The following is an 11,840-nucleotide window of genomic DNA, read 5'->3' on the forward strand; positions in this document are numbered from 1 at the left end:
TGGTTTAACTAGTGTGTGTGTGTGTGTGTGTGTGTGTGTGTGTGTGTGTGTGTGTGTGTGTGTGTGTGTGTGTCAAACTTCGACACAGGCGCGGTCAAGACTCTCAGCATAGTTTTTTTTTACGTGACAGTATGGCGGATAGCATGCCAAGATTTCGTAGCCCCACCTAGTGGAAAAGTCATGCTACGCCACTGCTACTCAGGCATATATAATGACACTCATTGACCTCAAGGTGATGCTGTAATATAATTTATCTGCTTAGTTTGCTAAGAGCTATGTTTGCCTCTATTGGTTTGAAGGTAGTTCATTCTTATTCATGTTATTTGTAACTACGTTGTGATTTTCCTTGCTTTCCTTTACCACACACACACACACCCCTACTCAACCTAACAAGTGTCCTACCAGGGAATATGTATATACTCTGCACGGTCCACAATAAATTCGTGAACAGCGGATCCTCTCTCTTGTCCTGATTCTTTGAAGGGAACTGTCTCCATATCTGCCAACCCAAACCAATTACCTTTCCAAAAGGCCCCGCCTTTATTTCACACGGGCTAAGCAGGCGAGATGGACGGGTGTTGAGATACTTCCACATTATTCCCAGTGATTAACTGAACGAACACTGGCTCAATAGAAAGTTTCGTGCATACGGTATTGTATAAGTCAGCTACTTCAAAGCCACAGCAAATCCCACCAAGGACAGACGACCCGTCCGATGAATGAGTGCTGGAGAGACCTGCATCAAGAACAACCTGTCGACGAGTGAGTGAACCAGGGAGGGTTATATGGCTGGCCTGATTGGCGATCTGGAGCAGGTGAGTCAAACAGGTGGGCGGAGTTGGCTTGGTGAGGTGGGCGTGGCCGACAGGCGGAGTGGAGGGTTGCGTGGAAAAGTACTGAGAAGCAGGTAAAGGAAATGGCAGACTGCCACAATGTCCCTTCAGACGACAACAATAAGCCTTTTCCCCTAACGTAGGATAAAAACATTTTTTTTTCCATGAGTAGTTCATTCTTATATTTTTGGAATAAGTACTTCTTAGACTACTTGCACAAATACTATGAACTACTTTTACTGTGTACTATTTGAGTAATCCAATTTCAAAGTCCCTTCCAGAGAACAAGAATGAGCCTTTTCTTCTAACGTTTAAGGTGGGATAAAAACTATTTCTTCCATAAGTAGTTCAAGTCACTTATAGTGCTGTACTTGGTACTTCTTAGACTACTTTTACTTTGTACACTGCGGTATCATTCTCCTTCCTTTTTGTGTCCTAACATAAACCCTTCTGTTATTGCAACAAATCCAGTAGTGGAATGTAAAGAAGTAGGCTACGTTTACTCAAGCAATGTACTTCAGTACAATTTTGAGGTACATGTAGAAGTATTTTCTGCCACACTACATTTTTGATGCTAATATTGTCATTTTTACTACTCAATTTATTTGATAACCCATACATTCTGTCAGGTAAAATATCCTTCAGAATGGATCATTCTCAGCGGTAGCCGTATTTGTCAGGACACCAGCCACAGATAGGGCCTAGGAAGTCATGTCACTGTTTTTTTTTGTTTTTATTAACCCAATTACACTCCAGTCTTTGCTGGTGTACAATCCATTAAGACATTTGACGTGGCAGAAGTGGGACACAGATACTAAAGAGAGACACCATTACAGCACACAGGAATCCGTGAAGGTGAAGCGTTTTCAAAGGGAAGCGCAGAGGACAGAAGGTGGGGTTTTGCTGTCAGAGAGATGGAGTTGCGCTGGGTAGACAGGAGATGGGAAAGGCATATTAGATGAAATCACAAAGGAACAAAGCAGTATAGTGTAAATATAATCCAGAGAGGAACATCTTATGTGATCAAATATATATGAGCAAGGACGGACGGGGGTGTAATTTGGAAGGGATTTTAGGGATGGATGAGAAAATGAGATCAGTAGGTAAAGCCCTGATGCTACACACTCCGGTACAGTAGGTGGCGCTATGCACTTATGCACGTTGGTTTGCGAACCGCCATTAATTCAGAGAAGAAGAAGGATGGCGCTGTTTCCGCATGGTCCTAGTGCAGGAGGTCGGCAACCCGCGGCTCCCTCTGGCCTTGACAAAAAAAACATGAAAATGACTAACGGTTATTTCTCTTTATGTTGTACGGTTATTTGAGAGTTCGAGGTGATACTTTAACGTCGAATAAAAAAAAAAGTTTTAATAATTTGTCAACTAAAATATGCGTCACAGCCACGTCTACAGCCCTCGCCTTTACCTGCAGGCGGCTAGTTCAGTGTCACATCCAGGGCCGGCTTTTGCTATGGGCAAAAACAAAACAAAACAAAACAAAAAAACTAAACTCAAAACAAAACTCGCCAGTTTTCTAGACTTCCGCTCATTTCCATGTCAAGTTAGTGGAGTGGGCGCTGGGGCTCATTGTCACGTCAACTTGCTGCTGAGAGTCATACAGGTTGTGTGTGTCCGAAGAGGCAAGGGGGAGGGGGGCGGGGGATCAACTTGCGACTGCAGAGGTTGGCAAGGGGGAGGGGGGGCGAGGGATAGACTGATGCCAGGCGGCAAAATGGCCCTTTTAGTAAAGGTTGCAGACCCCTGTCCTAGTGTATGCAGGCTCTCCGGCTTTTCGGACTGTAAAAAGTGGAGGGGTCCAATAAACACTGTTGTATTTGCCTTTTGGTTGAGCACAAAAGAGGGCGAGAGATCAGGTGAGAAAGTGGACAGGTAATCTAGTGAGACCACGTAGTTATAAAGTCAGCTACTGTTCAGCCCACATTCATTGCAGTGGACTCCCACAATGGTTTCACATCACCAAGCGGTGTAGTGATCCACAGTTATCACACGTGGATTCTCCCCAAACCCCCCCTCTTACATTTGTTTACAAACACTCAAGTTCGCTTTATTTATTATCCGATTACATGTTCGTCCTTACAAAGAGGGAGAGGAGGATGAGAGGATAGAGTTTCTCCAAAAACAAGTTTTTTTGCATACAAAATGCATTTTACGCCTCACTTTATACTTTATGTCTAAGCTTGGTCTGTGTTGGCACTACCATCACATGATTAACTGGTCTTTCAATACCAGCTATGTATTGTGACTCCGCTGCTTGCATGCCAACTAGCTTTCACACCCTCTCAAAACAGCAGTTTGTGTTAAAAAAGGTGTCCTGTGCAGTCAGCCTGTAGTGGCTGGTAGTCAGTGTGACATGACAGAGCAGCAGCACAATTTATGCATGAAAAGATACCCACTTGATTTGTCTGACTGAAGCCTCATTAGTGCATTTCGCACAAAAGCCTGCACTCAACCCACAGCTGTCATTTGCCAGCCTGCTTTGTGCCGTCACAGCACAAAGCAGGTCTGAAAGCAAACGGCCTAATCTCAGATTATGGCTCTTCTCCAGTCCTGCCTGGGATCTCATGAACCACAGCATTGTGTCATCAACCAATGCCTTCCATAGGAGGCAGGTCAGCATACGTTAGTGCTGTGTGTAATCTGACCAATGAATGAGAAGACAGTTTGTACGCGTGTGTGTGTGTGTACTTTATTGGAAAGCAGATCACCTTTTAACAAAACCTTTTCAAGTCTTCAACAGTACATTTAAAGGAATGAATGGAATGTTTCTAAAAAGGAATGGAGCTCCGGAATGAATCTGGATTAGGCCTCAGAGACCAGATCCAAGTACAGTATGTGTAGAGGACAGGAGGGGATGTGAGGACCATGGGACATAAAGAACGTCACATCAGTTCTTCTCCCCTCTAGGCTACAAGCAAAAAAAAAAAAAAAAAAAAAGGAAATCTGAGGCAAAAGTTTCACTGGTCTCAAACCAGCATGAGGACTGCTGCAGGGCCCAGAGTGGTTTAGTAGAGCCAGCTGAAGGCACAGCTAGAGTAGCTGGCCAGCTCTTCTGGTTTGAACCACAGGGAAATCTCCTTGTTGGCACTCTCCACTGAGTCACTGCCATGGATGATGTTCCTGTGGAAAGGACAGAGTGTGAGAAGAAAAGAAAAAGCATCAGAGTTCAGTCCAAACTAACTGTAATATCCCCAAATGTTCTGGTTGCTGTATTTGACCTTAACTTCCCAATGCAGTATGCAAACAGCACTCACTTGCTAACGTCGATGCAGAAGTCTCCCCTGATTGTTCCGGGCTTCGACTCGGCGGGGTTCGTCTCACCCAGCATCACCCTGCCGGTCTTCACCGCACCCTTGCCTTCCCACACCTGGAATACACAGGGATGATGGGAGATTAAGCCAGCTGCTCTTTTAGCACTTCCCCAGTAGTCCTCAATGTTTCTGACAAATTGTAGTGTTATTTTTCCCCACAACAGCCAGGCAGCAGAACAGGTGCTCTGTTCCATAACTTATGTCCAGGGTTTAAGCCTGTCCAGTTCAACAGTCCAATGTTTCATGCTGGTAAGGTTTTGGTGTTCCACATGAAACACTGCAGTCTTATACAATCAGTTGTGTTTTTGTCCCTTACCATGGCAACCACTGGACCAGAGCGCATGTACTCCATGAGGGTAGGAAAGAATGGCCTGTCCTTCAGGTCGATGTAGTGCTGCTTCAGGAGGTCCTCAGAGGCCTGCAGACAACGTAGACTGACAGTTTTTGGACACATTCACTTACAAATCCTCATTTTATCTGGTTCAATCACCAGCATCCAGTTTTCCATGCTCACTGTCTAGTGAGCATTGTGCCTGTATTTGTTGGTTCTGCAGCTATGCCATTAACTTTCATTTGTAGCACTTGAAGTTTAGCATATTTGAGCGCATTAACTTGCTAGATTGTAATTTGCATTTTCAGATGTAGAATGCACTTGTCGTAGCTTTGGATAAAAAAAAAAGTCAACATAAATTTAAATGTACTTGAGAAACACTGGAACCAGGTGCAGATTTTACCTTCTGTAGCTGCAATTAGAGAGAATCATTTTGCTAATGTATATGCCAAAACATTCTGGTAGATTTTCCAGTTGGCGAGTAAATCTCAGCAGGCTCTTCACCACACTGACACGTAAAGGCACCAAAATAGCTGTGTGCTGCAGCCAGAGATGGACACTGGGTTGTAGGTTCTTATTTACATGCTTTACATCCACACAAAAGCAGTGTGTTGTTTACAGGCTGCCACAATTTCTCTGCTGCTGGCATTTGAGAAAATTGGTAAACCGTTCATATTGAACAATAAGACCGCGCCTCCTTCAAGTACCACATCCATCCTCACACTGCAACCTTACACCACACACACCTGGTCAATCCATCCCTCTCCAATGTTAAGACTTAAGTTGAATAACTTGAAATTATGTAAGCAGATGTCTCAACCAATCTGACGCTACAGGGTAGAAAGCAAACAATTATTGAAATATCTGCAACACAAATTCAGTGTGCAAGTCATTCAAGTGAAATTTTTCAAAAATAATGAGACTTTGATTCTGTTCTGACATCAGACAAGCACATTTTGGCCTCTGGTAGTTTGACATTTCAGCAAGCTGACTGATACATAAACACACCGTTCAAACTCTACATGCAACAATCTGCTTTTTCTGGACAGGCCTTTCTGTGCTGCTGATTAAGACTACTTGGCTCCCCTATTGCACCACTAACACCAGAACTTCTTCTGAGCAATTACAGTTAATCTAATTCACCTCAGTTATCAGGAATGAGACCATTTGTTGCCATTCAGACCAGCAAGACTGGTGTTAAACATCAATTTTGAATAACGCAGGTTTGAGCCAGGCGACATGTTAAAGCTAAGTAGCATCCCACGCAGTCATAGATCAGAAGTTAGAGGATCAGGAGACCTCAACTCTCAGTGCTAATCGGTTGTGCTACAGTCAGGAATAGACAAGCAGGCTAATCAGCTCACTGGAGGTCTTAACTGTCACTCTGCACACTCACAAGATCATGTGCATATCCTGTAGATGGTTATAAATACCACTGACTATTATGAAAGCAGCTCATTTCAAACACTTTGCCTCCAAAGGTAAAACGTAAGCCAGTGCATTATAGATAGAAATCATTGTTTACTTACATGGACCATCTTCATGCCCACAAGTTTGAAGCCTTTCATTTCAAACCGTTTGATGATATCTCCAATGAGGCCTCTCTGCACGCCATCAGGCTTGATGGCAAGGAAGGTGCGCTCCTTCAGCTCGGCCATGATTCTGAAACAAAGCAGGGGGAAAAAAAAAAATATTAAAAATAAAGACTGAAGGGAAATCAACCAAGCGCATTCTGCAGGAGGAACCTAGCTAAAGAGTCACTCACGCCTCTTGGTTGCATTTGGCACAGTCGGTGGTGGGGCCGGCTGCCGAGGGCCCCGACCCCATTGTACAGAGACCACAGACAGCGCACGACTCAGGTTAGTAGTGTGGATTTGACAGTGTAAGCACCTTGGGCTACTGCGACTTTGATTGCCGGGCCCCGCCCACAGAGTAAAGACCGTCATCCTTACACCGTTTCTATGGTGCACTGGACAGAGGCTCAACTGTCAGTTTCACCATTCACGCTATGAATGCAGCAAGTCACAAGAAGTTAATCCGCAACTAGTTTGTACCAATTATAGCTATGCAGAATGCTAAAGTGGTACACTTCCAAGGAATTATTTCCAAAATCAATTGCTTGTGTAGTCTACAGCTGAAACAGTCAATTTGGTCAGTGAGTCAACTACTTTGATCAATAGGGGGAAAAAAAAAAAAAGCCAAATACTCAGTTTCAAGTTAGTTCTCAAATGTGCATATTTAACAGAATCTTTGGGTTTTGAACCGTCAGACCGAACAAGATCAAGAGGTCTACTTGAGCTCTGGGAAATGCTTCTGTCGCCTTTGACATTTTTAAGACTAAACGATCAAGATAATTGGTAGATTAAACAATTAAAATCAATAACCCATAGCCCATTAATCGCAGCCTGTCATTGGCAAAAATCCCTTTAAGCATAATGTTAGGATTTGAACAAAAGGACATTTTGAATCTCCAGCAGCAAGGTGCAGCTCTTTGATCAGCAAAATAACTGAATGCCAACCCCCAAAATTGCCTTTTAACATGGAAAAAAAAAAAAAAACCCCAAACAATCTAGAAACACTCAAGAGATCTGGAACTTAACATTAATTGCAATCCGCCAGTGTCAACCACATCAAACCAATGATCAAGGAGTCAATGTAACTCTGAACTTTGCCTTTAAATGTTACACAAGTATACCAGGCAACCATGCATGGACACCATGACAATAAAACCAAGGTCATGGAATATTTACATAGAACAAGTGCAATGTCAAAAAAATAAAAAATAAAAAAGTACAGCAGAAGAAAAAGGTCCTCACACAAGCAGAAAGCAAACAGCTGCAAAGCATGCCAGTGAAATCCAGAATCAGCAAGACAAGGTTCAGTTTTCTTTGAGATTAAGGGCTTGTGATGGGCTTTGTATTGTTTCTATGACTCCTAGGGTGATAAAACACTGTACTCACTCTTGCCATGTCTCAACCCCTCCCCTCCCCTCCCTCCCCTCCCCAGGCCCGGGCCTTCTCTGACAGCCACATGGTCTTTTGTTCGCGCTGCTGCGGAAAAAAAAAAAATCACTTCCAAAAGGCAACATGGCAGGGCAGCGCCGCGGAAAACGCCGACATGTTTACCTCACCAGGCAGGACCGCGAAAAAACCAAACAAACACGGCCCCTGCTTCAGTTATTCACGTACTTGTGAAATTAGCGTATAACCCAGAAGTTTAACCCAGACGCACTAAAACCAGTTTACGCCACAACGGCTGGGAAAAGAGGACCTCCACAAAAAGTGGACGAGTGAACGCTGGCTTTTCTACATTACGAAACACATTACTTTCCCCAAGTGAAATAGGAATAATGTGCTCACATTACCTTGACAATGACGCTCCGGTTGGGTGGAAGATTACGGATGCGCCGGTTAACGGAAGAGAAGACCTACGGAGCGTGCGCAGTTGCGTTTTATACGCGAGGGCGGAGACTGGTGCGACGGCAAGCCATTGGGGCCAAATGTAATAAGCAGTTTGCGCAGTCATCTCGCGAAACCACACGGTTCAGTTGTGGTCTCGCGAGACTATGTGTGCAGCTTCCTTTATTAATGAACATTTCAAGTGTATCAACATGATAATGTATCGTTATTATTTTGATTGAGTAGGACCTATATGAAATTATGATTATTTTGTTATGGATTTTGTTTTCGTAAATCATCCCCCATCAATCATGCATCTTTCCAAGTTTGCTCCCCCATTTTAAAACATAACCAAGCTCCCATGGACACACAAGTCAAGGTTTTTTCTTCAACATCCTGAGTCTGAGTACTGTTTTACAGATACTGCATCACTTTTATCTATGTAACAAATTATAACAAATTATATTTCTAATTATTTGAAATTATAACGACAATTCTCCTTTATATTATAAACATGAAATAAAATCAGTATCACACCTATTTTTAACTGCTGTCGGTCAGATGTGTCTGTGTTAATATTACTGCTTCAGCAAATTCCTTTATTTTTCTGAAAGTGTGTTTTTATTTTCATCTGCTTATACTGATAACAGAATTGTTGGCGACTGTAAAACCGTCTTTGTCTGCCAGGTAAATGTCATATTCACAAATCACAGTGCAAGCAATCTACACAATCTCTGTAAAAAAGAATATTTCTGCACATTTGACGTTTTTGTCAACTTTTTATTATTTTTATTCTAATCAATTTAATCCATTTTTTTTCGTGAGGGTTCTGCAAAACATTTTGATTTTTCATCTCTTTGCATACGGAGGATGAATGATGAATCTGCGCTGGGACCTGAAAAGAGTGAATTTCAGTGAATTTGAAGTTGCATTCTGGACCATAATAACTATCATTTATATTGTCGTGAATTGTTGGACTGGATTTCTTATATATTATCACTAGTAAAGCAGTTTTAGGTTTGATTCCTCCTCACACTACCACTATAGCTTTTGCAGTACTTTTAACAGCCACATCCAAACGTGGATCTACGGATCATGGTTCAAAAACTAAAAAGAAATATTTAAAAAAACTAAATAGACACAAAAAACACAAGTATCTTTGGATCATTTGAATCCATGTATGCTGGGAAGCATGCTATTAACCCTCTGAACAACTTTTTATGAGCTGAGTGAGTTATCAGTCGGACATATGGTCAACACATCGCAACACTTTTAACTTTTTAACTTCACAAGTTTGAGGCGATAAACTATCAAGACTCTTTTGTTGACGCAAGAGGCCGGCCTGGTTTGTTTGCTGTGAAGGAGATTCTCCAAAGTCCAGACGAAACTGCATTTGGAGAGCATCTGGCTTTTGTGTAGTGACACATTTCCAACTCCAGAGCCATTTTTACTGTAACTGTGTCGTGTGGATTTCGCCACTGGCCCCGCCCCTTTAGGAGACTAGCGGGCAGGTCCTGAGCCTATTCACTCCGATGGGTGAAGTGAACGTGAGCACAGATTAAGACCAATTCTTTCGTACCGTAGTCACCGGGAGGCGACCACGCCCTCTTCGGAGACAGGAAGTGTGTACCATTTCATACCGATGGCGCGGCTTGTGATGAGTCGTCCTCCGTTATAGAGCATCTTTTGGTATTTCCAAAAAAAGCATGATTTTTTCATTTCATCTGGACTTTAAATGCTGATAAATTACATCTCAAAGCCTGAACACCTTGTAATGCTTCATCACGCCAACATAAATTGGTGTTTTTACAGTGTAGTGAGTTCTCCACCTTTCTGTTTTTAGTTGATCGCCGTGCTCGACATCCAGGCTGTTGTTACATAAAAGCTGCCCACCGCTGCTATCATGATAACTTAATGCCTGTACACATGTACTTTAAGTTCACCGCCGTATATGCGGGCTTGTAGCACTTAAAAAAGGAGCTTCTAAGAGGATTTATGGATTATAATGTGTGGCTCATGGCTTTTATGGCAGTGCTGGTCATAAAGTCACTGGGCATTGCATAACAAAAATGGAAATACCTTTAATGCGGCCCGTGATATTGAGGCCATCAAGAACTGTGTCTCTTACCTAAAGCACTAGTATTCCCACCTCCCTCGCTTTACTCAGCGTAGATGCCTGACTTCCGTACCAGTATGAAAATATTCAAACCAAATCTCTCCCTCTGAGTTGGATACCACTTTGGTTGCATATAGATGTCCTTAAGTGAAATATACAGCACCACACACACACACACACACACACACACACACACACACACACGCACACACACTCAAAAGATGGGGGGAAAAAACTCGAACAAGATGTTTCATTGATGTCTGCAGTCATTCAGTGCAAAAATTAGAGATTTAAAGATACTGTTGGCAACAGTAATAGTGTATCACACACCACCCCCAGGGTTTCATGAAATACATCATATTCAGTACATTTTGTGTTTGCCAAGGAGATCCCATAATCTTTCGCCTCTCCTCTCCTCTCCTCTCTTCCTTTTCCTTCCTTATCCCGTGTTTCATCATTTCCATTCCTCTCCTATTGTTCCCTCTGTTCTCGTTTCCTCTCCTCTCCTCTCTTCATTTCCTTCTCTCTCTTGTGTTTCCTCATTTCCTTCTCTCTCTTGTGTTTCCTCATTTCCATTCCTCTCCTATTGTTCCCTCTGTTCTCGTTTCCTCTCCTCTCCTCTCTTCATTTCCTTCTCTCTCTTGTGTTTCCTCGTTTCCATTCCTCTCCTATTGTTCCCTCTGTTCTCGTTTCCTCTCCTCTCCTCTCTTCATTTCCTTCTCTCTCTTGTGTTTCCTCGTTTCCATTCCTCTCCTATTGTTCCCTCTGTTCTCGTTTCCTCTCCTCTCCTCTCTTCATTTCCTTCTCTCTCTTGTGTTTCCTCATTTCCATTCCTCTCCTATTGTTCCCTCTGTTCTCGTTTCCTCTCCTCTCCTCTCTTCATTTCCTTCTCTCTCTTGTGTTTCCTCATTTCCATTCCTCTCCTGTCGTTCCCTCTGCTCTCGTTTCCTCTCCTCTCCTCTCTTCATTTCCTTTCCTTCCCTCTCTCGTGTTTCCTCATTTCTTTTCATCTCTTCCCTGTCCTATTTCCCCCCCCTCTGTTCTCGCTTTGTCCTCTCCTCTCTTCTTCTTTCCTTTGCTTTTCTCTCCTCTCCTCCACTTCCTTCCTCTCCTCCTGCACCTCCAGCAGCGGATGCTCTTAGAACTACAAATGGAGAGTTAATCCCTTGACCTAATCTCCTGCGTTCTACTCCCAGTCCTATTTTTACCAGGGTTTAAGTCCAGGATTAAACAGTGTTCTCTCTCTCTCTCTCTCTCTCTCTCTCTCTCTCTCACTGAGTTATTCAGGAGGATGAAACTATTGACAGTTAAGTGCTGTTCACACCACTCCTGAAAGCTTGTTAGGCGTGTGTGTGTGTGTGTGTGTGAAGTGATGGACCGTTCTGCTGCTGTTGCCGACTTACTACAAAGGCCTCCTGGGTTGGGTAGGCACGGCACGCTGAGGATGTGGCACAACAACGTTTTTGTGATGTGCTCTTTCTTGTGCTTTAATTCGGAGGGCAGGGCACATCACTCGCAACAAAATGTGAAGCGGGAAGCTGTTTTCTTTCTCTGTAATGGACTGTAATACCGAGTCATTATTTCGCTTTTAGAGGAAGCTCTCCCAGCCTGCGAGAGGGTGAAGCCGTTTTGTTGGAATTGCTTTAGATTTAAAATGGTGTTGACAAAAAAAAAAAAAAATTCTTGCAGGCAAGAAGGTTGTTTTATTTCCTCAAATTGCTCCCACACAGAGGCAAATGAGGGATTCCAGGTGTCACACTGGATGTTTTCAGTGGCAGGCAGCCAATGCTCCTCTAAATCCTCCCTGCAACCTGAAGAGATGGGTGTCTGGGTGAG

The 11,840-nt window shown here is 43.2% G+C and overlaps 1 protein-coding gene across 1 annotated transcript; it reads right to left on the reverse strand.

Moving 5' to 3' along the window:
• Nucleotides 1–3,511: 3,511 nt before the first annotated feature.
• LOC139302943 (nucleoside diphosphate kinase-like) lies at nucleotides 3,512–7,909 on the reverse strand. Its single transcript, XM_070926602.1, has 5 exons — nucleotides 7,855–7,909; nucleotides 6,020–6,152; nucleotides 4,476–4,577; nucleotides 4,103–4,215; nucleotides 3,512–3,968 (listed from the first exon to the last, which is right to left on the reverse strand). Exons 2-5 carry the CDS (start codon nucleotides 6,146–6,148, stop codon nucleotides 3,854–3,856), a joined length of 459 nt encoding a protein of 152 aa, XP_070782703.1. The 5' UTR covers nucleotides 6,149–6,152; nucleotides 7,855–7,909; the 3' UTR covers nucleotides 3,512–3,853.
• Nucleotides 7,910–11,840: the final 3,931 nt, after the last annotated feature.

The sequence above is a fragment of the Enoplosus armatus genome, chromosome 20 (genome assembly GCF_043641665.1).
Source record: "Enoplosus armatus isolate fEnoArm2 chromosome 20, fEnoArm2.hap1, whole genome shotgun sequence".
In the NCBI taxonomy this organism is placed as follows: domain Eukaryota; kingdom Metazoa; phylum Chordata; class Actinopteri; order Centrarchiformes; family Enoplosidae; genus Enoplosus; species Enoplosus armatus.

What these genes read in the sequence shown, in the direction of transcription:
- LOC139302943 (XM_070926602.1), bottom strand. Translation starts at nt 6,148, where the DNA reads ATGGCCGAGCTGAAGGAGCGCACCTTCCTTGCCATCAAGCCTGATGGC. An exon ending in TGGGCATGAAGATGGTCCAT is followed by an intron (nt 4,578 to 6,019) that starts GTAAGTAAACAA and finishes CGTTGTCTGCAG; the next exon opens with GCCTCTGAGGACCTCCTGAA. An exon ending in TTCTGCATCGACGTTAGCAA is followed by an intron (nt 3,969 to 4,102) that starts GTGAGTGCTGTT and finishes TCCTTTCCACAG; the next exon opens with GAACATCATCCATGGCAGTG.